The sequence below is a fragment of the Hyla sarda genome, chromosome 1 (genome assembly GCF_029499605.1).
Source record: "Hyla sarda isolate aHylSar1 chromosome 1, aHylSar1.hap1, whole genome shotgun sequence".
Taxonomy (NCBI): domain Eukaryota; kingdom Metazoa; phylum Chordata; class Amphibia; order Anura; family Hylidae; genus Hyla; species Hyla sarda.
In genome coordinates this window covers 216,113,529-216,139,032 of record NC_079189.1, presented here as the reverse complement: position 1 = coordinate 216,139,032, position 25,504 = coordinate 216,113,529, and the positions used below count along the sequence as shown (strand labels likewise).

At 42.1% G+C, this 25,504-nt stretch overlaps 1 protein-coding gene and 1 long non-coding RNA gene across 4 annotated transcripts in view; one reads left to right on the top strand and one right to left on the bottom strand.

The window, feature by feature from the left end:
• The window catches only part of LOC130363670 (17-beta-hydroxysteroid dehydrogenase 13-like), a 77,950-nt gene extending 61,232 nt beyond the window's left edge, over window positions 1-16,718 (top strand). For all 3 annotated transcript variants that reach the window (XM_056568728.1, XM_056568729.1, XM_056568730.1), the window contains 4 exons: window positions 621-727; window positions 2,792-2,929; window positions 14,306-14,422; window positions 14,629-16,718. In XM_056568728.1, coding sequence (XP_056424703.1) covers window positions 621-727; window positions 2,792-2,929; window positions 14,306-14,422; window positions 14,629-14,719 — 453 coding nt within the window. In that variant the 3' untranslated portion in view covers window positions 14,720-16,718. The remainder of the gene's footprint in view (window positions 1-620; window positions 728-2,791; window positions 2,930-14,305; window positions 14,423-14,628) is intronic.
• LOC130363707 (uncharacterized) overlaps window positions 1-25,504 on the bottom strand; it is a 55,195-nt gene that overhangs the window by 17,516 nt on the left and 12,175 nt on the right. The window contains exons 3-4 of the long non-coding RNA XR_008891884.1: window positions 11,982-12,060; window positions 4,356-4,426 (exon numbers count right to left, since the gene is read on the bottom strand). This is a non-coding gene — a long non-coding RNA (uncharacterized LOC130363707). The remainder of the gene's footprint in view (window positions 1-4,355; window positions 4,427-11,981; window positions 12,061-25,504) is intronic.

The following is a 25,504-nucleotide window of genomic DNA, read 5'->3' as shown; positions in this document are numbered from 1 at the left end:
CTTAATTATAAATGTATTATTTTTCACACTCATGCAATTTATGTGCCACAAAAGTCACCTAGGTTATGAGAAATTTCCTGTATCGTTTTGTATTTACTTTCATAAGACAAGACTGGGTTGTATGTTCCAGTAAGCGGCCAGCAGGCCCTCCCACTGGGCTTTTCTTATACTCCTGCCTCAGCACCCATCTCGGAAGATGATGTCAGCCCTGGGGATATCTTTGAAAATTGTCCTGCTAAGCTTTTTTCTGCTGATCGTATTTTATTCTTGTCTTGACTCTTGTTTCCTGTGCTAATGTGCTAATGTTTCTAGTTTGACGCTGGACTGATCCTGATCCTGATCGTGACCTAAACCTTGTTTCTGGATATTGTCCTGCTTCATCACTTAGATTGTCTTTCACGAAAAAAAAACTGTCCAAACAATTATGCAATTCCTTGCAGGGATAAAAATATGTTATTTTTGTCTGTCAATAACCAAGATGATATTGGCTTTGTGAATTCTTTTTTGGAAGAAGGCAATGTTTTTGTATGCCAGGCAAGATTCATTTTCATCATGAATTCTGTTTTTACTACTGTGTATTCGTTATTAATTTGCACTTATTAATCTCCTTCTAATTCTAGACCACGCGAGCATTTCTACCATCAATGATGAGAAAAAATCATGGGCATATTGTGACTATCGCTTCATCAGCTGGACTTTTTGGAGTCCCCTTTATGGTGGACTATTGGTATGATATTATGGTGTATTTCCACAACTATCAATAGTCAGTATTTTAAAGCAGCCGTAAACATTGTAAACAAAATAAAATGTTTTTGCAATTCATGGTTACAATAACTAAAACCTTTAGGCAAAAATTCCTTTCTAAACAAATAAAGGAGTGCACTATCTTATTTACTATATGAGTGTGACATGTATTAAAGAGGATCTGTCAGCAGTACACAGAAATCATAGGGCCCCATAGCAAAGCTTATTATACCCCTCCTGCCATTGAGAGCTTTTACAATTTTAACTATTTTACTTAAAGAGTACCTGTCATGATCTTGATAAATTTTATAATCCTCCCAGTTCACTGCCCCCATCATGATAAACCACCCTCTGCCTTTAGTTTTATTATTTTTTAGTTTTCTACCTTGATATTGCTCTGTATTTTCTATTTCTGTCAGATTCACAGACTGGGAAGGGACATTCCCCAGCAGGCGTGACATCATCTGAAGCCATACAGGGGAGAACATCCTCCTTCCCTCTGCTACACACAGCCCAGAACAGTTTAGTGTGTGATGAGCTATGATTGACTAAGACTGCACACACCCCTCAGCACTCCAGATTGAATTTCTGATTTTGGACTTCTGCCAGTCCAGCACAAATCCAAAGTCTGTGCAAGAGATAGGGGGAAATGTGCTCTGAACAAGTAGGGAGACACCTAGTGGCAGCTTTTTATAAACACAAATAAAACATAGAAAACTTAATTTTTTTTAAAACAAAGTACATTAGAAAGATTTTTAACTTACCATATGGAGTGCAATAGCAACAATTAGTTTTAATGACAGTGCCCATTTAAAGTTTTTATTAACCTTTGCTCTGGGTTATATTGTTGATTTGTTTCCTAAATGTAAAATAAAGCCACTTCTCTGCTTCATTGAACATTTCCTAACATTTTGCTGCTCACAGAAAGAAAAAAATAAATCCATTAGAAAGACTTTCTAATCTTTTAGTGATAGCAATGGGGAAGGGGTTACACAGCAGCTGAATGTGGACAGAGTAGGGAGATAATCCATGGAAGGCAGTTCACGCAGAGTAAGACCTAGACACAGATTTACTTCGACTGTTGTTTTATATAACGTGAAAAAGGCAGAGAATCCGGCACTGCTGTAACTACGGTACATGCAAAAACACAGGTGTGTATCAAAATAGCCAACTAGCCGTATAGGTGCTGAGTCCAAGAACAGTAGAGGTAAATCCAAATAGCAATGTGTAGAAATGTGGATGGCACTCACCAGGATAGTTGCTTCAAATTTCTTTATTGTTCAGACAGGATAGCAGTGTCAAGCAGGTATTGTGGCAGGAACGCCGAGGACCTCATCATGCAGGTCTGAAGAAGTACGGAAGTACGACACAGCTATCCTGTCTGCACAATAAAGAAATTTGAAGCAACTACACTGGTGAGTGCCGTTCACATTTCTACACATTGCTGTTGTTTTACATGTCTTATGAAGTCCATTAGAGTAAGATGCACAAGAGGTGCACATCTTTAAATATGCTCTGCAAAGTGAACTCTACCCTAGCTCAGAGCTGGTGTACATTATAATTTCTAGAGTAAATCTGCCCTACCACCAAACCCTGCCCACTATTTAAAAAAAGGCCATTGGCCCCTAAAAACATATGCCCTATCCTGTGAATAGGGGATAAATGTCTGATTGTGAGGTCCTAACCTCTGGAACCCTGGAGTACAGTGCTTGGACCACCCTGTGATCAGACACTTGTTGGTATGGTATACATTTTATGGATTGGAATACCCCATTATATACAGGAGGGGATTTAAAATGCCTAATGTCTAAATGAAGGTCATAATGTAAGGCTTGTATGAGGAACAGGTCAGCCACATAATATCCCACAACACCCTTTTTTTTTTCTTTTCTGACCCAACACACATTTGGCCACAATCAAACTCTAGAGACGCATATTACACTTTTGTAAATTTTAGCCATATCTGCACATTTTACAAGAGCGCAATTCACTTTGCTTTAATTATTTATTAGTTTAAATAAAAAACTTTAATATTGTTCCTTTACAGCTCCACTAAGTTTGCTGCGGTTGGATTCCATAAAGCACTGACTGCAGAGCTTTCAGCACTACAGATGTCAGGAATAAAAACAACGTGCCTTTGCCCTGTTTTCGTGGATACTGGCTTTGTAAAAAATCCAAGTACAAGGTAAAAAAAAAAAAAAAAGCTAAAATAATTTTTTGTGGAGTGTGATGTTTTGAGAAACTGTTTTGGATGCATTCCAAGTGACCGCTCTAGGTTGATGTCCTGAGTCAAATTAGATAATATGTGCACGGAGATAAAACAAACTCATACTGACACACACTACGTCAAAATGGTTCTTTGATTTATTGTATAGTGTACACACAAGATATATCCTTCAGTAGGGTGTCGCACATTGTGTAAGCATTCTCATTGGTTAGCAGACTACTTTACATAAGCATTGCATCATATTTTCTTTGTGCCAAAAGGGATGGTTACACAGAGCGTGATACAGGATGTAGCTCTATGGGGAGAGCAGTAAGGTCCGGCACTGCCGCAACTAGGGTGAGTCCGCTATAGGATTAAGCAGCAGCGTGAGCTTGCTGACTGTGGATATGCGGTGGTGCAATGTCCGGGGAAGATAAATGGCAATGTAACGAATAGAAGACATGGGACAGCACTCACCATCCAAGTAATCTTTATTTCCAAGCGTTCGGAAGCATCCAAAGTAGACCCAGGTGGAGGCGGGGAGAACAGCCGGGACAGACTATTTCACGCAATTAGCGCTGCCTCAAGCCAGTGTACAATGCGCGCTCCACTCGTGATGTCATATATAGTCATCAAAGAGTGTCTCGGGTAAGAAAATCATGTGATCAAAACAAAACCCATAGTGCAACATTGTGACATTGAAAATCATATAACACCAAAACATAAACAAAAACATTAATAATAATACTATAACAGAATATGTATGCAGCCAAGCACATAACATGCTGTTTTACTTAATAGACATAGTTCACGGGAGGTGGGATCGACTGTATTCGGAGCAGAGGAAGATCATAAAAAAGAAACCAATTCGATATGATCGTTTAGTCCCAAAGCCCCAGTGGCTTCAAGTTTAATGATCCAATAGGCTTCTCTGCGTAGGAGAACGTCATACGCAATGTTACAATGTTGCACTATGGGTTTTGTTTTGATCACATGATTTTCTTACCTGAGACACTCTTTGATGACGCCGCTACCTGTGCTGCCTATATATGACATCACCAGTGGAGTGCGCGCTGTACATCGGCTTGAGGAAGCGCTAATTGCGTGAAACAGTCTGTCCCGGCTATGCTCCCCACCTGGATCTACTTCGGATGCTTCTAAACGCTTGGAAATAAAGATCACTTGGATGGTGAGTGCTGTCCTGTGTCTTCTATTCGTTACAGTGATACAGGATGTGACCTCCATTTTAGAATGATCTTCATTTTATATCTATTATCCATAACAAAACAGTGGCCATGGCAATATCTTACTGTATTGGAAATGCAATATACAAGTCACATGACAGTCACGCTCATAAGAGTGCATTAATTTGTACAATTTTGGAGACACAAGAGATTTCACAAACCTTATTGAGAGTAGAGTTTATCCTGGTAGAGACCTCCAAACTGGTAAAGGTAGTCTTATGGCCGCGCAATACTGGGAAAAAGGCATGCAAATTATTTGTCCAATGCCGACTCTAATGCCACTTATTGAAGATTACTACCCTTTAAATAACTGACCAAGTAATTAACCCCTTAAAGGGGTACTCCGCTGCCCTGTGTCAGAAGCTCCGCTCCTCAGCGTCCGGAAGTTTATTGTTCCGGATGCTGTGTGTGGGCTTCCGTGTTCAGGGCTGCCCCTTGTGACGTCACGCCCACCCCCTTTGTGACGTCACGCCCGCCCCCTCAACGAAAGTCTATGGGAAGGGGGCGTGACGGCCATTGCACCCCCTTCCCATAGACTTTCGCTGAGGGGGCTTGCATGACGTCACTAAGGGGGCGGGCGTGACGTCACGAGGGGCGGTCCTGAACACGGAAGCCTGCACACAGCGTCCGGAACAATAAACTTCCGGACGCTGGGGAGTGAAGCTTCCGACACAGGACAGCGGAGTACCCCTTTAACAACCTTTCACAAAAATGTATGTCATGATCAGGAGCTAGTTCCTGCTTCATGATCTACATTTTCGACATGGAGATCTCAGGATGGGGGCTGTAATACACAGTTTTGCTCCTGTGGCAACTACTCAGATTATAGACAACTGCAGTAAATGCTTTTTAACCCCTTACATGCTGTGATCAATAGCACCCTGAACATGATCCCTTGCTGCCTTTTCATTGCTATGCCAGCCAGGGGGTAACAATGGCACCTAAGCCTGCACCATATGGGAATGCTTGAAATAATGACAAAATTGCAATTTTTTCAGCTAGCAATAAAAACTGTGTTTGTAAATGGTACCAATAAAAATGTTAACTCATCTTGTAAAAAACAAGATCAACATAGAAATCATTTTAACTTATAAAACGGACATCAAATAAAATTTGTATTATTATAATCATGCTGTCCAGCAGAATAAAGTTGACACGGTATTTATGTTATAAAGTGAACACTGTAAAAATGAAAACAAAAAACAATAATTAAAAGATGATTATTATGGTGCTATTAAAAAAATATAACTTGTCCCATAAAAAAACAAGCCCTGATAGAGCTACATCAATAGAGAAATAAAAATAAGGATCTTGGAATGAGAAGTTGAAAAAATGAAACAAATTGCCAGGCTCTTGGGGCACAAAATAGATAGCTTGTTAAGGGGTGAAAGGGTCTTGAAGCATGACTAGGGACTGTAAGCCAAAGCTGAATCTTCTGCAAAAGGTAATAGCCCTGATTTACTAAGAATAGAGACTAGTTTTCTTTGTGGGCTCTATTTCCAAACAGGCATTTTTCCATGGTATTTACTAATGTTTTCCTACGTTTTTTTTTCTTCTAATTTACATCTCTCTAATCTGTGGGGTTTTCCAGATCTCAGATCCACTACATTTTTTTTTAGAATTTTTTGGAAATGTCAAGAGCACACCACCTTTTTTGTGGCCATGCACCCTTTTCCTAGCGGCCATGTCCCCTTTTCAGTTTTCTAAGTTAAATGGAAAGTTGTTTGGGTTTTTGGAATTTTTGTCGCAAAAACTATTTGTGGCGCAATGCAACGCACAACCTGACAAAATAGGTCTGGTTTACAAAAGTAAATCAGGGTCACTGTTGTCTAGGAAAAAGGTGTGCACCCTCTCCTATACTGACAAGGGGCAATAACCCTTGCGTCATTTACTAAAAGTGTAGGGTTTTTACTAGAGTGAAATGTTTTTTCAGACTTGCAGGATTCCTCTCTATTTACTATGAAGATTCAGATTTACAAGCCAGGAAATTTTTCTGACCAGCTATTTCTAGGTGGAAGTTTCCAGCCATTTTTTCATAGGATTTTCTGTGAATTCAATAGTAAATAGGTCGGGTTGTGAAACCACGCCCCTTTTTTGTCCAGTGATGCCCCTTTGTGACAGACCATGCCCCTTTTTTGGCTTTTCACAATGCAATGTCGGGTTAGTTGGATTTTCCTGGTGCACACTGTCGTACTCTGTCTGAGACATGTCTCAGACATGTCTCAGACACTATGCACCAAAATAACTTGGAAAAACCCAACAAAAACTAGTGGGTTTTAGCTTAGTAAATGAGGGCATCTGTGTTGGCTGATAATCCCTAGACACATTTCATGGCTCTTGAATGGGTTGGATAATAAGGTTACCCACTTACAATAGTAGGCACTAGAACAGTGGCGTTGCTAGGGTTGGTGTCACCCGGAGCGGTAGAAAATGGTGTCACCCCCATACCTTCCCCCCCTCAGTAAGTTTTTAGCCTGTTGTGACAGACACCACTGTTGTAGCGCATTGTGAGAAATTCCAGTATAATAATCAGATATACCAGTTGCCACAGAATGGAAAAGTGTTAAAGAAGTTTTCACCATTTAAATATACAGCTCCCAGAATTACGTAAAGGGGTACTCCACTGGAAAACATTTACTTTTATATCAACTGGTGCCAGAAAGTTAAACAGATTTTTAAATTACTTCTATTTAAAATCTTAATCCTTACAGTACTTATAAGCTGTTGTATTCTCCACAGGAAGTTGTGTAGTTCTTTCCAGTCTGTCCACAGTGCTCTGTCTGTCCATGTTAGGAACTGTCCAGAGCAGGATAGGTTTGCAATGGGGATTTGCTCCTACTATGGACAGTTCTTGACATGGACAGAGGTGTCAGCACAAAGCACTGTGGTCAGACAGAAAATAAATTAAAAAAGAAAAGAACTTCCTGTGAATCACTTATACAGCAGCTAATAAATACTGAAATGATTAAGATTTTTAAGTAGAAGTAACTTATAAATCTGTTTAACTTTGTAGCACCAGTTGTTAAATAAAAATGTTTTCCAGTAGAGTACCCCTTTATGCAGTGGTAAGATTATGCTGGGAGTTGTAGTTTCACTCATCATAACTGTAGAACTGACAAGTGACTACAACTCTGATAGGACATAGAGAGGAGAATGTACAATGATATCAGTGACTACAGGTGACGTCTTCTCTATATATAGTTACATAGTTAGTATGGTTGAAAAAAGACATACGTCCATCAAGTTCAACCAGGGAATTGAAGGGAAGGGTGTAAGGGGATAAGGGGAAGGGATGTTGTTTTATAATTCTGCATAAGCATTAATGTTATTTTGTTCCTGGAATGTATCTAACCCTGTTTTAAAGCTATTAATTGTTCCTGCTGTGACCAGTTCCTGAGGTAGACTGTTCCATAAATTCACAGTTCTTATGGTAAAGAAGGCGTGTCGCCCCTTTAGACTAAACCTTTTCTTCTCCAGACGGAGGGAGTGCCCCCTCGTCCTTTGGGGGGGTTTAACCTAGAACAGTTTTTCTCCATATTTTTTGTATGGGCGATTTATATACTTATCATATCCCCCCCCTTATCATATCCCCCCTTAAACGTCTCTTCTTAAGACTAAACAATTGTAACTCCTTTAATCGTTTCACGTAGCTAAAATGTTCCATGCCCCATATTAGTTTAGCTGCATGTCTCTGCACCCTTTCCAGCTCCACAGTGTCCCTTTTATGGACAGGCAACCAAAACTGAACAGCATATTCCAGGTGAGGCCGTACCAATGCTTTATAAAGGGGGAGTATTATGTCCCTGTCCCTTGAGTCCATGCCTCTTTTTATACATGACAATATCCTGCTGGCTTTGGAAGCAGCAGCCTGACATTGCATGCTATTCTGTAGTCTGTGATCTACAAGTACACCCAGATCCTTCTCTACCAGTGACTCTGCCAGTTTAATCCCCCCTAAGACATACGACGCATGCATATTATTAGTACCCAGATGCATAACTTTACATTTATCCACATTGAACCTCATTTGCCAAGTGGATGCCCAGACACTTAGTCTATCCAAGTCATCTTGTAACCTATACACATCCTCTATAGACTGTACTGTGCTACAAAGCTTGGTGTCATCTGCAAAGATAGAAACATAGCTGTTAATGCCATCCTCTATATCATTGATAAATAAATTAAACAACAGCGGGCCCAGTACAAAACCTTGGGGTACACCACTAATAACCGGGGACCAATCAGAGTACGAATCATTGACCACCACTCTCTGGGTACGATCCATGAGCCAGTGTTCAATCCAGTTACAAACTAAAGTTTCCAAGCCCAAAGACCTTAACTTAAATGTCAGACGACTATGAGGGACAGTATCAAACGCTTAAGCCAAATCCAGAAACACTATATCCACAGCCATTCCTCTGTCAAGGCTTCTACTCACCTCTTCATAAAAGCAAATTAGATTGGTTTGACAACTTCTATCCTTAGTAAACCCATGCTGGCTATCACTTATAATACAATTATCCCCTATGTATTCCTGTATGTAATCCCTTATAAGTCCTTCAAACAATTTACCCACAATGCACGTTAGACTTACCGGTCTATAGTTTCCTGGGGAAGACCTAGAGCCCTTCTTGAAGATTGGTACCACATTCTCCTTGCGCCAGTCCCTTGGCACAATACCAGACACCAGAGAATCTTGAACAAGGGTACAGATATTACTGAACTTACCTCTCTAAGAACTCTTGGGTGTAGTCCATCCGGCCCTGGAGATTTGCTTACATTTACTTTACTTAACTTACCTTGTACCATCTCTACAGTAAGCCAGTTCAGTACATTACATGATGTGTTACCAGCACTGACCTGGCCAATGTCAGCTCCTCCTTCTTCCATAGTATATACAGAACTAAAGAACCCATTCAGTAGCTCCGCCTTCTCTTGATCGCCCGTGACAACCTCCCCATTATCATTATTAAGGGGTCCTACATGCTCTGTCCTTGATTTTTTTTGTATTTATATATCTAAAAAAATATTTAGGATTAGTTTTGCTTTCTTTGGCCACCTGTCTCTCATTTAGAATTTTTGCCGTTTTTATTAAATTTTTACAGATTTTATTAAGTTCTTTGAACTGTTTAAATGTTATAGCTGACCCATCAGATTTGTATTTTTTTAAGGCAATTTTTTTGTTGTTTATTGCTCTTTTAACATCATTTGTCAGCCATGTAGGATTTAGTTTTAATCGTTTATATTTGTTCCCCTTTGGTATATATTTAGCTGTATAGTTATTTAGAGTTGATTTAAAGATGTCCCATTTACCTTCTGTATCAGTATTTGAGAACACCTCCCCCAAGTCTATGTCCTGTAGTGCAGATCTCAGCCCAGGGAAATTTGCCTTTTTAAAGTTATATGTTTTTGCCTTCCCCGCCTGTCTTTGTTTTCTACATTTTAAGTCAAAAGTAACTATATTGTGGTCGCTATTACCAAGGTTTTCCCGCACAGTTACATTACCAACCAGCTCTGCGTTGTTGGAAATGATCAGATCCAATAAGGCATCACTTCTTGTTGGGTCCTCCACAAACTGGCCCATAAAATAATGCTGCAATAAATTTAGGAATTGTCGCCCCTTTGTAGTTTTAGCCAACCCCGGACCCAATCTATATCTGGATAGTTAAAATCTCCCATTATTACCACTGTACCTGCCCGGGCGGCCCTCTCTATTTGTTTATGCAGCCGACCTTCTATGTCTTCAGTGATATTAGGGGGTCTGTAGATTACACCAAATACTATTTTTTCAGTATTTCCCTCCTTTTGTGATTCTACCCACAATGATTCCACATCCTCAGAATCATCACACACTATGGCATCGTTCACACTGACTTTCATACCACTTCTTACATACAGACAGACTCCACCACCTTTTCTGTTCATTCTATCCTTGCGAAACAATGTAAACCCCTGCAGATTAACAGCCCAGTAATGCGAGGAGTCCAGCCATGTCTCAGTGACCCCAACTATATCAATATGTTCCTCCAGTATCAAGGCCTCAAGATCCCCCATTTTATTTGCTAGGCTTCTGGCATTTGTGAACATACACTTTACATTTCCATTACGTTTTACACATATAGTCTCACTAATGGGATTTTCTGAGTTATTGGGGTTAATGTTATTATTTGAGTTATAAGGGCTAATTGTACTATTTAAGTTATTGGGGCTAAAGGATTTTTTGAGTTATTGGGTCTAACGTTATTATTTAAGTTATTGGGGCTAATGGGATTTTTTTGCGTTATTGAGTCTAACGTTATTATTTAAGTTATTGGGGTTAATGGTATTTTTTGAGTTAATGGGGCTTATTGTAGTTATTGGGGCTCATGGCATTTTTTGAATTATTGGGGTTACAATTTTTCGGGCTACATTTATTTTTACGGCTGGTTTGTAACCCATGGATCTCCTTATCCACTGCTCTTAACATCCCCCCACAGGACTCCTCTCCACCCACCATTATGTCCTGACCCCTCTCTAACCTATCCATCCCACTGTCTGCTTTCTTTGCTTTATTATCCTCCCCCCACTCACCTAGTTTAAATACTCCGCCACCACTTCCAGGATTCTCTCCCCCAGCACAGCGGACCCCCTTCCATTCAGGTGCAAATTATCCGTAGAATAGAGTTTGTACCCCAATGAAAAGTCAGCCCAGTGCTCTAAAAACCCAAACCCTTCTCCCTTATACCACGACTTAAAGCCATGCATTTAACTCCCTAAGCTCCCGCTGTCTTTCCTGCGATGCGCATGGCACAGGAAGTATTCCAGAGAACACAACCTTAGAGGTCCTTCCCTTCAGCTTGGCACCTAGTTCCTTGTAATTATTCTTCAAGGACCTCCACCTACCATGCATTCTGTTGTTGGTTCCCACATGGACCACGACAGCTGGGTCATCCCCAGCCCCCCCTAGTAATTTGTCCACCCTTTCCACCACATGCCGAACCCTGGCACCAGGGAGACAGCAAACCATTCGGTTGAGGTGGTCTTGGCGACAAATTATTCTATCCGTCTTCCTGATTATAGAATCCCCTACCACAACTAACTGTCTTGGCCTTCCTGCGTTACCATCCCCCACACTCCTAGTTGAGCTGTTCCCCCGGCTGTTAGGGAGACCAGTATCCACTAGGGTTGCCATCTCTGATACTGATGCCCTCGCATCATCGCCCAACATGGCAATTTTTTTAGAAGCAGAAGTGGCCTTCCTTTTCCTTGCCCCCTTTCCAGTCCCTCTAACTACATTAACCCAGCTCCCTATTTGGGCCTCCTGGCTAGTTTCCCCAACCTCCATTTCTAACCCACTAACTGCTTACTATGTAAGCAGTATGCTCCTTTCAAGATTGTTAATCGCCCTCAATGTTGCATTTTGCTCCTCTAGATCTCTAATACGAGCTTTCAGGTGTGCAACATGCTCACATTTGTCACTGCGGTATTCACCCTGAAGCTGTTGCTCCAGAGATGTATACATGTGGCACAATGTGCACTGAAGAAAACCTCCAATCCTGCTGTCCATATCCTTGGTGACAAACAGCTGTTATTAACTATTAGGAAAAACTACTTGTATCAAGGGAGTGTAATACTTACAGTTACAGTGGGTCCTGCTTACAACTCCTGCTTTTTAAACTTCTGCGTATAAAACTTCTCAGATGTTCACACTTAAGAATACAACACTTTAGAATACAAACCAAAGCTTCAGAGAGACTCAGCCAGAGCCAGTCTATAGTCTTCCCTTATCTAATTCAGATGGTACATACCGCCTGGTCCAGCTAAAACTTCTGTCTGTAGAATGTGACGCCCAGATGACTCCTCACTATGTCAGCGCATTCACATCCTCTATATGAAAACAAGTATTATTATAAACCTGCCAGACACTGTATCCTCTAAATATAATACTACTATACACTACACTCTTTGATTATAAACCTTCCATACACCGTACCCACTGAATATAATACTACCACACACTGTACATTCTGAATATAATACCAACACATACTGTACCCTCTGAATATAAATCTGCCACATACTGTAACTTCTGAATATAAATCTGGTGGTGGTGCTAGTGGATGATGGGGGTGCTACTGGCCATCCCCCCTGGCAGTATCACCCCCATCATCCATCGGCAGGATCATCCTCCTGGCAGGAGCACCCCCATCATCCACCATCAGGATCTGCTGATGGAGGTGCTGCTGCTAGGGGGGTTTGCTGGTGGATGATGAGGGTGGTACTGCCAGGGGGTAGAGCATTAGGTAGGCAGCAGTTCCCCCACTTAAGGTAGGTAGCAGTTCCCCCACATTAGGTAGTAATTTCCCCACATTAGGTAGCACAGATTCCCCACATTAGGTAGCACAGATTCCCCACATTAGGTAGCAGAGATTCCACACATTAGGTAGCAGTTTCCCCACATTAGGTAGCACAGATTCTCCACATTAGGTAGCAGTTTTCTCACATTATGTAGCAGCGTTCGCACATTAGGTAGCAGTTTTCCAACATTAGGTAGCAGTTTCCCCACATTAGGTAGCATAGATTCCCCACATTTGGTAGTAGTTTCCCCCCCATTAGGCCGCAGGTTCCCTTGCATGTTCCCCACAATAGGTCAAAGTCTCCCCACATTAGATCGCTAGTTCAAACAAACCCCCCCTCCCCCCCCCACAAAAAAAAACACACATACACACCCAACACAGAGACACACACACAGATAGATAGATAGATAGATAGAGAGAGAGAGACACACACACACAGACAGAGTGACACACACACACAGACAGAGTCACACACAGTCACACACACACAGTCACACGCAGTCACACACACACAGAGTCACACAGTCGCACACACAGAGAGTCACACACAGACAGAGAGTCACACACAGACAGAGTCACACACAGACAGAAAGCCACACACAGACAGAAATAGCGACAGACAAACACTCACAGACAGAGACACACACAGACAGAGAGTCACACACACACACAGTCACACACACACAGACAGAGTCACACACACAGAGTCACACACACAGGCAGAGAGTCACACAGTCACACACACACAGAGTCACACACAGTCACAGAGTCACACACACACAGTCACACACACACTCACAGAGAGTCACACACAGTCACACACACACAGAGAGTCACACACAGTCACACACACACACAGAGACAGAGAGTCACACACACACACACACAGTCACACACACACAGAGTCACACACAGAGAGTCACAGAGTCACACACAGTCACACACACACAGAGTCACACACAGTCACAGAATCACACACAGTCACACACACTCACAGAGAGTCACACACAGTCACACACACAGAGAGTCACACACACACAGAGAGAGTCACACACAGTCACACACACACACACACACACACAGACACACAAACAGAGATAGAGTGAGACAGACACACACTCACTCACCCATCCAGCGCAGCGCTCCTTCTCTCCGGGGGCTCTGCGAGTGACATCACGTCCTCCTGCGTGGCCCTGTGGAGGGACGCTAGGCCGGCGCAACAGAAGACGTGGGGGCGCAGGCCGGTTCACTGTGCAGGTGACGGGGGGGGGGGGAATGGTGCTACTAGTACGGAGACAGCGCAAGTAAGGGGGGGTGCTATTACAGAGACAGTGCAAGTGATGACGGGGGGGTGCTAGTACAGAGACAGCACAAGTGATGATGGGGGGATGCTAGTACAGAGACAGCGCAAGTGATGATGGGGGGGTGCTAGTACAGAGACAGTGCAAGTGATGCCGGGGGGGGGGGGGTGCTAGTACAGAGACAGCGCAAGTGAGGACCGGGGGCGTACCTGGTGTCACCCCATCAGGATGGTGTCACCCAGTGCGGGCCGCAACCCCCGCACCCCAGTCGCAACGCCACTGCAATAGAGAACATACTTTTGTGCTGGAGTAGACCTAATTTGCCAGGTAGAGTGTAAGCTGCACTGCTTTACACAAAGCTGAAGTGGCCACTTGGCGTAAGGGGTAGCATACTATCATTTGGGCAGGACTTGTTTTATCAGAAGTTCTCAGCTCTCACTGATACATTTTTTCTTACAAACATTTTTTTTTCAGAATTGCACCTGTTCTATTACCTGAAGATGTGGGCAAGAAGTTGGTGGATGGTGTTTTAATTAATAAGAAGATCATTTGTATCCCACCTTTTGTGTCACTGTCTGGAGTATTAGAATTGTAAGTATACAATATTACCGTATGTATGATAGTTATGTTCAATACTGATACATTATTATTAGGTTTGCCATTTGCTAAGTAAAAAGACTATACAGCGTCTATGATCAGACAGGCGCCAGGTTTTTCAATTATGGTACCCCCACACATATATCAAAGAAACAAGATATTTATCTACATTCCCTTAATTTGTTTTGCCTTTTTTACAGGTTTTTTCCAGAACGTGCTTTAAAGGCTATCACAGCTCTCCAAGGAGTAAAGTTTGATGCAAAAGTGCGGCGCATTGAAAAGGACAAGTAGACAATATCAATGTTTGAAATACTTCACTATCTATGTCAATAGGGATAGAATTTATAATTTACCTATGGTTAAATTGAAATAAATTGATATATGAGGCCTTAAGATCAATAAATGGGTATTCCACATTATCCATGGTTATTAGGAGCGCAAAGGGTTTGCAATACAATATAAAATACTGCAATTATTGATACAATGTTGTTTTTCTAACCATATCTTAAAGTAAGCCTGCTATTTAAGCATATTAAGGGTAGGGTAGCACGTGCCGTATTTTGCTGCTGTGTATTTTCCTTCCCATTGAAGTCAATGGGTGGCAAAATCATCTGCAGAAAATACGCAGCAAAATACGGCACATGTGACCCTACCCATACAGTGAAAAATAAACACTTCCCAGCTGCTAGCTCATATTAAACAAAAAAAAAAGTTTCCAACAGTGCCTTTTTTTTGTATTTTTGCACCATTTCAGTCCTAGGGTAGCACCCAGCTTCTTAATTACTGCTGTTTATTTCTTTTTGCTCTGTCTACTTTTTATTTTGTTCGGGCACAATTTTTCTATACTTGCTGCTATTAAATGCCAGAGTGTCTTAGCTTGAAAAAAAAGGTGATGGCATTTTCCAATGATAAATGGGTATAAAAAATAAAACTGGTAAATGCATTGTCAACCACTTACACTGCCTGCGGTTTTCGGTTTTCGTTTTTTTTTTTTTTTTTTCCATCTGCACACTCATATAAGGGCTTATTTTTTGTGGGACCAATTGTACTTTGTAATGTCTTTGTTCATTTTTCCATACCATATTCTCCAAAATGGAAAAAAATAAATATTTGTGAAATCTCTTCTTTTTTTTTTTGCCATTTCCCGTGCAGTCTAAATGTTTTAGAAAAGAAAATGATCACTTTTATGATCACTTTAATGTTTTCATTTTTTTTGTTTACCCGGCTCTATCAGGGCTCATTTTTTGCGCCGTGATCTGTAGTTTTTACCAGTACTTTTTGATCACTTTTTTACTTCATTTTTTCTGAGGTATGATGTGATAAAAAAAAAATACCAAAGCCCAGAATTGCATTTTTTAAAAGTTCACTATGTTCACCATACGTTATAAACAATGTTATATTTTAATAGTTTAGGAAATTACGCATGCTGCAATACCAAATATGTTTATTTTTTATGTTTACATATTTTCATATGGAATTTGGGAAAAAGGGGGTGATTCCTTATACAGGTCAATGTAGTTCCATAGAATGGCATTGATCTGTGTGCTCTGCGCTCGACTGATAAAGCCTTTTGAAGAGAGGCTCTATCATTCCCAGAGCCACGGATGGCACAGGAGGAGAAGTAAGCCCTCCAGCTACCTCTGTGGTGGATCGGCCACCCAATTAGACCACCAGGGTCCATTTAAATGTCCATTTAGATGTCGCTGTCAGCTTTGACAGCAGTGATCTAACAGGTTAGTAGCCATTCGTGGCTAACGCCGCATGCCAGCTATTAGAGGCAGCTCTCAGCTACTGCAATCAGCTACTGCTCGATATGGCATGGGATTGAGTCAGGAGCCCGCGGCATCCCCCCCAACAGCACAATGACATGCGTATACGCCATTGGTCGTTAAGGGGTTAAACAGTACCGTTTAAAGTTTTAAACTGTTGTAATTTACAATAATGCACAAAACGTTTTAAAAAACAGTATATCCAACATCTTTTCTGGAATGCTTGTCAACATAATCAGTCCCTGTCCCCACTCACTTATCAGTATGTTTTAGGAGTGTGGGAGGAACCAGAGTACCAGAGGAAAGTCACAAAAACATGGGACTCTTATTAGCACCACAAGAACACAAACTCTTATTATTACCACAATTCTACTGTATAAGTGTACATTATCTGTAAAGAGGAACATATCGATTTGTAAAGTGTAATACAATTTTGCTCTGTATCTGCTTGAAATAAAAAATAATTAATATTTTAACACTGTTGGCTTGTAATTTTAACTGTATTGGGTTGCTTAGTCTCTTTCTTTAAAGGGAACCAAGCAGTAGATTTTACCATGTATAATGCTTGGCAGCAAATTATATATGTATATAAAAATCTTTATATCCTCACCATCCCTGGGGGCAAATGCGTCTCCCAGGGATGGTGGGGATAAAGTTATAAAGTCCCCCCCATCCACCCAATAAGTAGTCCCCTGGACGGAGACTGTACTAACCAGGTCCTGTTGCTCCGGCCATAGTGACGCCCCCATTGACGTGATTGAAAGCTTGCGTCACCACGGGAACTACTAACGGAGCAGCTGGGGGGGACTTTATAACTTCATATTCTTACCATCCCTGGGGGCAAAAACGTCCCGGTAAGGATAAACATTTTACCATATAGAACGCATTGTCATACATATGGTAAAATCTAATGCTTGGTTCCCTACTGTGCTAGACAGAGGATTATTATGTATAGTGTGGACTATTGTGTTAAGGATACACGTCTGGCTAGTGGCCAGTTTGTGACGCTAGGAATGAGGTGTAAACGCGTGTATGAGGTGATGATGGTGGTGGTAGTCCTGAAGTCGATTACACTTGCAACAACTCCAACTGAAGTGGTCATCTGACTGTATCCAGGCCCCGGGAAAGAGATCCTCAAAAGCAGAGATTTTGGATAACCACTTTTCAGTTTACTAAATAAATTCCAGGTCCAAGTACATGTAACAATTTAGATGACAGAGATAAGGTTGATCACACAGATACAAGTGAACTTGGTGAAGAGTCACAGTCACAGTCTTGTGGAGATTTTGGGACTTGTAGTACTTAGAGACTTTATCCTGACTGGTGATGACTGACAAACTAAACTTTGGCGCTAGCATTGCCTTCATTTGGCTCTTGGAGGCGTACAGAGTTTCTGTCCTGGCTTGTCCCTACTCACTTTACTTAAGATGGACTAGGCTGTAGACGAATTTACTGAGTAAGGCAAACACAAGTTGGGTTCTTAACTGATGGGGTCCATTAGTCATGCATACCGTCAGGGGCTTCATGGAAGCAGTTTGTGGGCGAAGCGGGAACACCACAGGGCATCATGGAAGAGGGGTCCCAGACACCTATCAGTCAGGGGGATGGATATGGTTCTGAGGAATCCCAAACCCTGATTCTGGTGCTAGAGGTCTCTGGCTCTAAAGTGCCACTAAGATGATGTTCTCACCCTGGTAGCGGAAGTTTCCTTACTTCTGGCCAGACTAAACGAAACTAGCTGGTCCCCTCCCTGTCCCAGGGGACAAGGGTGGAAGCTGGGCTGACTTGCTCTAATTGGCTAAGGGCTAATACCATGGCTACTCAGCTGTTCTTACAGTTGAAAACAATTAACTGTTACACAACAGTTAAATGGTACCTGTCATAAGTAATAAGAATTAATATGTTATAGATAAGCCTATTTTATACTTATATTATAATATACTTCTAAATAAAATTGTGTAGCTTTATGTGATAAAATAACCCCTAAAAGTTTGGCCACCAAGGATCCTCCTTCTGGTCCTGCCTGTAGTCCTGCTTGCAGATTGTCTCCTGCAGAAGCTAGACTGAGCTAGACTGTAGAGTCGTGATGCCTTCAGTGCATAGTGCTACGTTATGTCACATCTCCAGTCTCAGAAACCTGGAAGTTTCCGACACTGGAGAGGCAGACCTGCATACAATGCGGGTGCTGCATTGAGATCGGAGGGGGTCCCAGCGGTGGCCCCCCCATGATCAGACATTGTATCCCCTATCCTCTGAATAGGGGATAAAAGCTTAGATACCGGAATACTCCTTTAAATATTGTGCTGAATATTTCTGCTCCCTATGCAAGCTGCTGGACAGAGCTGACACACTGTTCAGTTCAGTGAAGAGAGCTGAGGGAGGTATGTGGGGCCTCAGCCAATCAGATGATGTCACGCCTGTTGGGGAACACCCCTTCCCAGTATGTGGAGCTCATTGAGAGTGAGCATAAGATACAGCACAATATCAAGGTACAAAATTAAAATATAATAAAAATAAAGCAGGGGTGGTTTATCATAATGGGGTGAGTGAACTGGCACAGTAGCAAGAAATGCTGAAAAACACAATAATGGAAATTTTTATCTCACAACACACTAAAACTCAGATTAGGATCAGAGCCAGGCACCTTGGGGGGTCCTACTTGTGTGATTTTATCACCCCCTGTGCAATTTCAACACCCCCCTTATTACTCCCTGTGCAATTGTTTCACCCGTTCATCACTCCCTGTGCCGTTTTATCACCCCCTTTATTACATGCCTTCATCACCCTCTGTGCCATTTTTCCCTTTATTGCTCCCTGTGCCACTTCATCACCTCCTTTTATTACTCCCTGTGACATTTCATCACCCCTTAATCACTTCCGGTGCCATTTTATCACCCCCTTCATCACCCCTGTGCCATTTTCCCTTTATCACCCCCTGTGCCATTTCATCACCTCCCTTCATCACTCGCTGTGCCCTTTCATCACCCTCCCTTGCCATTTCATCACTTCCTGTGCTATTTTATCACCCCCCTTCCCCCACTGTGCCATTTCATCTCCCCACATTTATCACCCCCTGTGCCTTTTTATCACCCCCTTTATCACTCCCTGTGCTATTTCATTACCCCTCAGGGTGTCTGTGCCATTTCATTCCAAGCCGTGCCACTTAAAGAAGAACAAGGACCAGTATATGGAGGGTAAACAATCAATAAACAACTATAAGGTCACCTGGGTGACCCCAAAAAACTAAATTATTCTCATATACCAAATGAAATGTGCTCAAACTTTATTGATACATGTGAGTTTTAAAATTAAGTGCTTTCTATATAGGTCTAGACAGGCTTGCTTATATTGCGCTTATTGCACTTGACCTCCTGGCCTCGATCTCTATTATCAATAATGTATTGGTATCTGCAGTATACGATTATTGCGCACCACCTAGAAGCACTAAATTAAAAACCTAATGCTCAGCCCCCCTCAACATGTTTCGGCATCATGTTTTGACTTTGTCGAGAGGCTGTTGGGCTCTGAGCACGATAATGCCAATCAGGAGGCTTTAAGCCTCCTATGCTGACATCACAGCTAGAAGTTGGCGACGCGTTTCACCGTGCTTGCGTGGTTTCATCATGCCTGATGAAACCGCACAAGCGCGGTGAAACGCGTCGCATTGGATTAAATCTGTTCGTTACACACCTGGTTCCATTGTCTCCTCCTTGGTCAGCGCCGGAATTCCTATCCTCCTTGAAGTTTGCCATACATCTTACTGTTTTTAGGAAGGCTGCAGACCAGGATCATCTTATCAAACGCATATCCTGGTTGTGTGAGAATGTACACAACCTGGCAGGGTGAGCCTTTACTTTTACCCTCCCACACACCTGTGATCCCGTTGATTCTCCACAAGGGAGCGCCTGTTTTTCTTTGTTTTACAAACAGTTTTAGAGACAGGAAACCTATCGAGACACAGGGTGATTTTAAAGTTGAGATCCAAAGATACCTATGATGACATTCGCATTATTTCAGTTTTATGTCTCACATGCATCATTCTCATTAGACTCTTTAGCTGCACATAACATCATTTCTGAATTGGACCATATTAATTTCAGCACTTTGGCAGTGTATAAATAAAAGTTTAATTAGGATAATTAATTTACTTAATAGATAGGATTCCCTCTTTTTTTGTACACAATTAAATGAACGCTGTGAAAGCGAAACCTTCATTTAGTCCAAGAGAACTCATTGCCTTGAGTCTGAAAATCCATTTAACTTCTTCATGAAGCAGTTTCTTGTCGAGATTACCTTGTCTAGGGCCCAGCTTGGGTTTGATAAAACCCCAAAATCTTAAACTTGAGATGTCCCCCTCCATTTACAGTTGCAAAATGCCTCACTAGAGCTGTGTCAGCACCTGTACGAATGGTACTGAGGTGTTTAGAGATTCACCTCCTAAATTGTTGTAGTTAGGGATGAGTGAATCGAATCTGACGAATCCAAATTCATTACGAATTTCAAGAAAAATTTGATTGCAACGAATGCGAATATCGCATGATTATATCACGCAAATTGCTTCCTTAAAATCCATTCAATGGGGTCAAGGCTCCAGGGCATCTAAAATGGCGGCTCCACATGTCAGGACATGGGGCAAGGAATCATGGGAAGGCGAGAACAAGGGTCGGCGGGATGACCCTGAATCGAATGCAGCATGCAGCCTATCAGCAGCCAGCTACCCCCTGTGATGTCACAGCCCTATATAAATTGGCAGCCATCTTCCACCCACTGACTCCAGTGTTCTTTTGCAGAGAGAGGGGGTCAGAAAGAGACACAGAAAAGCATTTTTACACCAGCGATTCACCTCAAGCTAAATTCCAGCACTCCTAAATACAAGTACTGATAGGGAAGGGAGAGAGATTGAGAGAGAACGTTCACCTGTGGGTGTATTACAGCAGCGATTCACCTCAAGCCCAAATCCAGCCTACAAGCATTGATATATAAAAGAGAGAGAGAGAGAGAGAGAGAGAGAGAGAGAGAGAAAGTGCATTTTTGGGTGCATTACAGCAGTGATTCACCTCAAGCCCAAGTACAGCCTAGATGCACTTAAAGGGAGGGGAGTGAGATTGAGAGAGAGAATACATTTTTGGGTGCATTACAGCAGTGATTCACCTCAAGCCCAAATCCAGCCTAGATGCACTTAAAGGGAAGGGAGTGAGAAACTGTGAAATACCAGCCAAAAGTACACACCTGCTGGTGTTGTAGACAAATGCTGTTATAAGCGTAGTGGAGCATATTGTACACCCCTCATAAGTGCATACCACATACGTACATCTAAGTGGTGTACCATTTTGTTCCTATTAAAGTCTTAAGGGCCTAGATACTGTGAAAGGCCAGCCAAAAGTACACACCTGCCCAAAAGTACACACCTGCTGCTGTTGTAGACAAATACTGTTAAAAGCGTTCTGGAGCGCATTGAACTCCCCTCACAAGTGCATACCACATACGTACATCTAAGTGTTGTACCATTTTGTTCCTATTAAAGTCTTAAGGGCCTAGTTACTGTGAAAGGCCAGCCAAAATTACACACCTGCTGCTGTTCTAGACAAATACTGTTTTAAGCGTAGTGAAGCGTATTGCACTCCCCTCATATACAGACTAAGTATGTCAGGCAGAAAAGGACATGCACAGAGGAGAGGCAGAGGCCTAAATTCATCAGGCGCAGGCAGAGGTCGCAGCAGACTAGGGTCGAGTGGCAGCAGGAGTCGCAGCGGGAGGCCTGAGCTCCTGGTATCAACTGGAGATCGTGTCTCGACCAACAACCCATCTGCTGTCATTGACTGTTAACTTGGTCATCCATTTCATCACAAGTGACATCTGACAGCCCCAATCAACAGTCGGTGGGTTCCTCAGATACAGCCATCAGTTGGCATGGCCTGGGAGCAGTCCCTGTCCTCCAATTGCCTCTGTCCTATGCTGTTCCATCCCCCATAGAAGTATCCTATGCTGTTGGTTGAGCTCCACTTTTTAGTCTGGAAGATCTACTAGAGGACAGTCAGCAGCCCAGCCAAGAAGTGGAGGAGACATCCCCCGCTTTCTTTGCAAGGCAGACAAGTAGTGATGAGGAGAGTGGCGTGGTAGGTGGTGTTGGGAGCGTTCAGGCTCCTGAAGCACACACTGTTGAGGAACCTTAGGAGGACATCAGTGACGTGCTGACACAACTCGATGATGATGAAGCCGATCACACTTGGGAGCCAGGTGCAGAAGGGGCTTCATCAGGAAAAAAGGGTGGCAGGTTGCCTGTGAGGCAGCAGTTGAGCCAGCAAGGTGGTAGCATGATTGGGAGTCAGCATGGTGGCAGCAGAGTGAAGTCTGGAGCCAAACGTGCCGGGGGTAGACTACCTGCTACCCTTGAGTTGGCGGCAATAGCACTCAGTCATTGAGGACTGTTAGAGGGGAAATCAGCTACTCTGTAGTGTGGAAGTTTTTCATCAAGTATCCGGAGGATGTTAACATGGCCACGTGCAATTTTAGAAAATATCTTTAATCTTTTAAATTGTGAGGCCCTTTGGTCTGGTCAGGCTGCCGCCACCTCCGGACTGTGTCATTCTGTCACCATATGGTCTACTCTTGCTGCTGCCACCTCCAGACTTGGTAATTCTGCCACAATTTAGTCTCCTCATGCTGGTGCCACCTCCAAGCGGTGTCATTTTGCTGTCATGTGGTCTCCTCATGCTGCTGGGAAATTACCTAAAAAAAATTATGGTAGCATTTGCTACCATAAATCTTCAATTTAAATTTGAAAATGTATCTTTTAATCTTTTCTATTGTGAGGCCCTATGGTCTCGTCGGGCTGCTGCCACCTCTAGGCTCTGTCATTGTGCTGCCTTGTTAGACTGGGTTTTGTGGTCATACAGTATTAGTTCAAAGTAAACGCCAGAACATTAAACTTGGGAATCTAATAATCTTAAATTTAAATAAAAAAAATATCAATGTAATCTTTTCAAGACTGAGGCTCTATGGTCGTCGGCATCATATATAACCTGTGGAATTACCACAAGAATCCAATGAAACAGGTTGGAGCGATAACAATGAACCATAACTGATTAAATGAAACATTCGCACTTTCATAGTCAGGGGGGCGCTGAGAGGCCGGGGCTGGAACAGGTGGTAGCTCGTCTCACGGCGGACCGCCAGCTCTATGCTCACCAGAATGGGTACTCATAATGTTTTAATAAATTCAAATAAAATAAAATAAAAATGACATACAAATCTCTTTATTCTCTTCAATTTTGACGCCATATGGTCTCTCTGCTGCCACATCCAGATGCTCTGTGGCAGTGATTCTAATAGCGATGCCTGTAATCTGCATGTCATACTGAATAACAGTATTATTTCACTAACACAGCACACTCCCTATGCGTGTTAGGCCAAGGCAAAGTATTCTAGACCCCTATCGAGGCTCTCTGTAGGCCAGAAATAGCCGTTTTTAATAGCGAATCACCACGAATAAATTCGAACCGAAACAAATTTTTGGGGAAAATTCGGTGAATCGTCCGAATCGAATTTTTCAAAAAATTCCCTCATATCTAGTTGTAGTGTTTTGCCAACGTAAATCTTAGGGCAATCACATTGCGAGATATATATTATTCCAGTGGTTTGGCAATTGAAGAAATCTCGAATGTCATATTTACGCCCGTCTGCTGGTTTGTGAAGGTCTTTGTCTAAGGTACAAGACGGCAAAATGAGCAAATGCCACATGGTTATGACCCCACTGTTGATGACCTCAACCAGGTGTCACCCCTATCCTGAGAGAAGTGACTTTTCACTAGTTGTTCGCGTATGTTTTTGCCTCGTCTATACGTTATGGAGGGGTAAGGTGTAAGAACCTCTCATAGATCATTGTCTGCTAATAAAATTGGCCAATATTTCCGTAAAGTATTGGACACTTGCAGATGATTCCTGTCTTAAGTGCCAATGCACCTAACTACTTGTGGGCCAGTTAAGGTGCTGAGTTTGTTCTTTGATAATTCGGATCTGGGAGTGGATCTGGCTCTAGCATATGCCCTTTATAGGACTTTCTTAGGCTATCCTCTTGAAAGGAACCTCTTATAAAGTAGATTGCTCTCCTGCACAAAACCCAAATCCAAAGAATTTTGTTGCACAGACCCAGCATGTTTTTTCAGCAAATAAATTACACCTCAGTCAGGTCGACATAAACGCAACATTCCGCAACTAGCAAAAAACCTATAAGAAATATTTACTTTCTTGGTGGGAAATTGCTAGCCATATATCCAGCAAAAAATAGTATACAGGGGATTAAGAATAAACATCATCTCCAATTCCCATCAAGAGAATTTGGAATTTATTCAAGGATGGCAATATCTACTTGCTGAGAATTCTTTGCGGATGATAGATTATCTATTGTCCTATGAAAAGAAAGTATTTGCTATTATTAGTACACATTTAAAGGGACAAATTGAGGAAATACAAACCTTCAGAGCTCATCAAGAGTTTGGTAACTGAGTCGAATCTTCAGAAACACACTGAAAGTTTTCAATCAGATATCAAGGAGAGGAAACATAAGAAATACATTAGGGACAAGAGGGATTTTGATCAGGGTTTGATATATGTGAAAAGACTTCCTCTAAATAACTATAAAAAAAAAATACTGATATATATAACTGAGTGAGAGGTCTCTGAATCTGATGATCAAGCTAGTTCTGCAGGCCATCACGTACCGCAGCCTCACAAGGAGAAATACAGAAATAAATGGAAGCAAAATTACAGGAAATCGAGTCAGAGAGGTGGTCGACCAAGAACGCCAACACAAATTCTGAACTATTCTCAATATCCTACTTGTTAAAATCCACCTTATCTCACAGGCAAGTACAGTAGTGAGTTACCATGCACAACAGGAAATATGCCTTCTGGTACACCTTCATCTTTGGCTTATGCTTCATCTACACAAATAGCTCTGTTGGCTCAACAACCAATCATTACCACAGCAGCTTCCATACCATATTTGACACAGCACAGGACCAATGTGCAAACACCTTTTTTAGGGGAAGGCGTGCAATTGTGCAACAGGGAACGGTGGGCATACCCGTCACAAACAAGACTGACGTAAGAGACGAATGTGAGATGCAGATATGTAATCTGTCATCTATAACATTGACAGAAGATCAACTATCTGTCTTACGTAAGGAACTTACCTTCACACCTACTCCAGTTTTTTACTCCTTGGGTGAAGGATATTAAATTTATTCGCCTGGCATTGCATAAGGTCCATAAAGCAAAAGAGATGAACCCTCATCACATAGGTTCA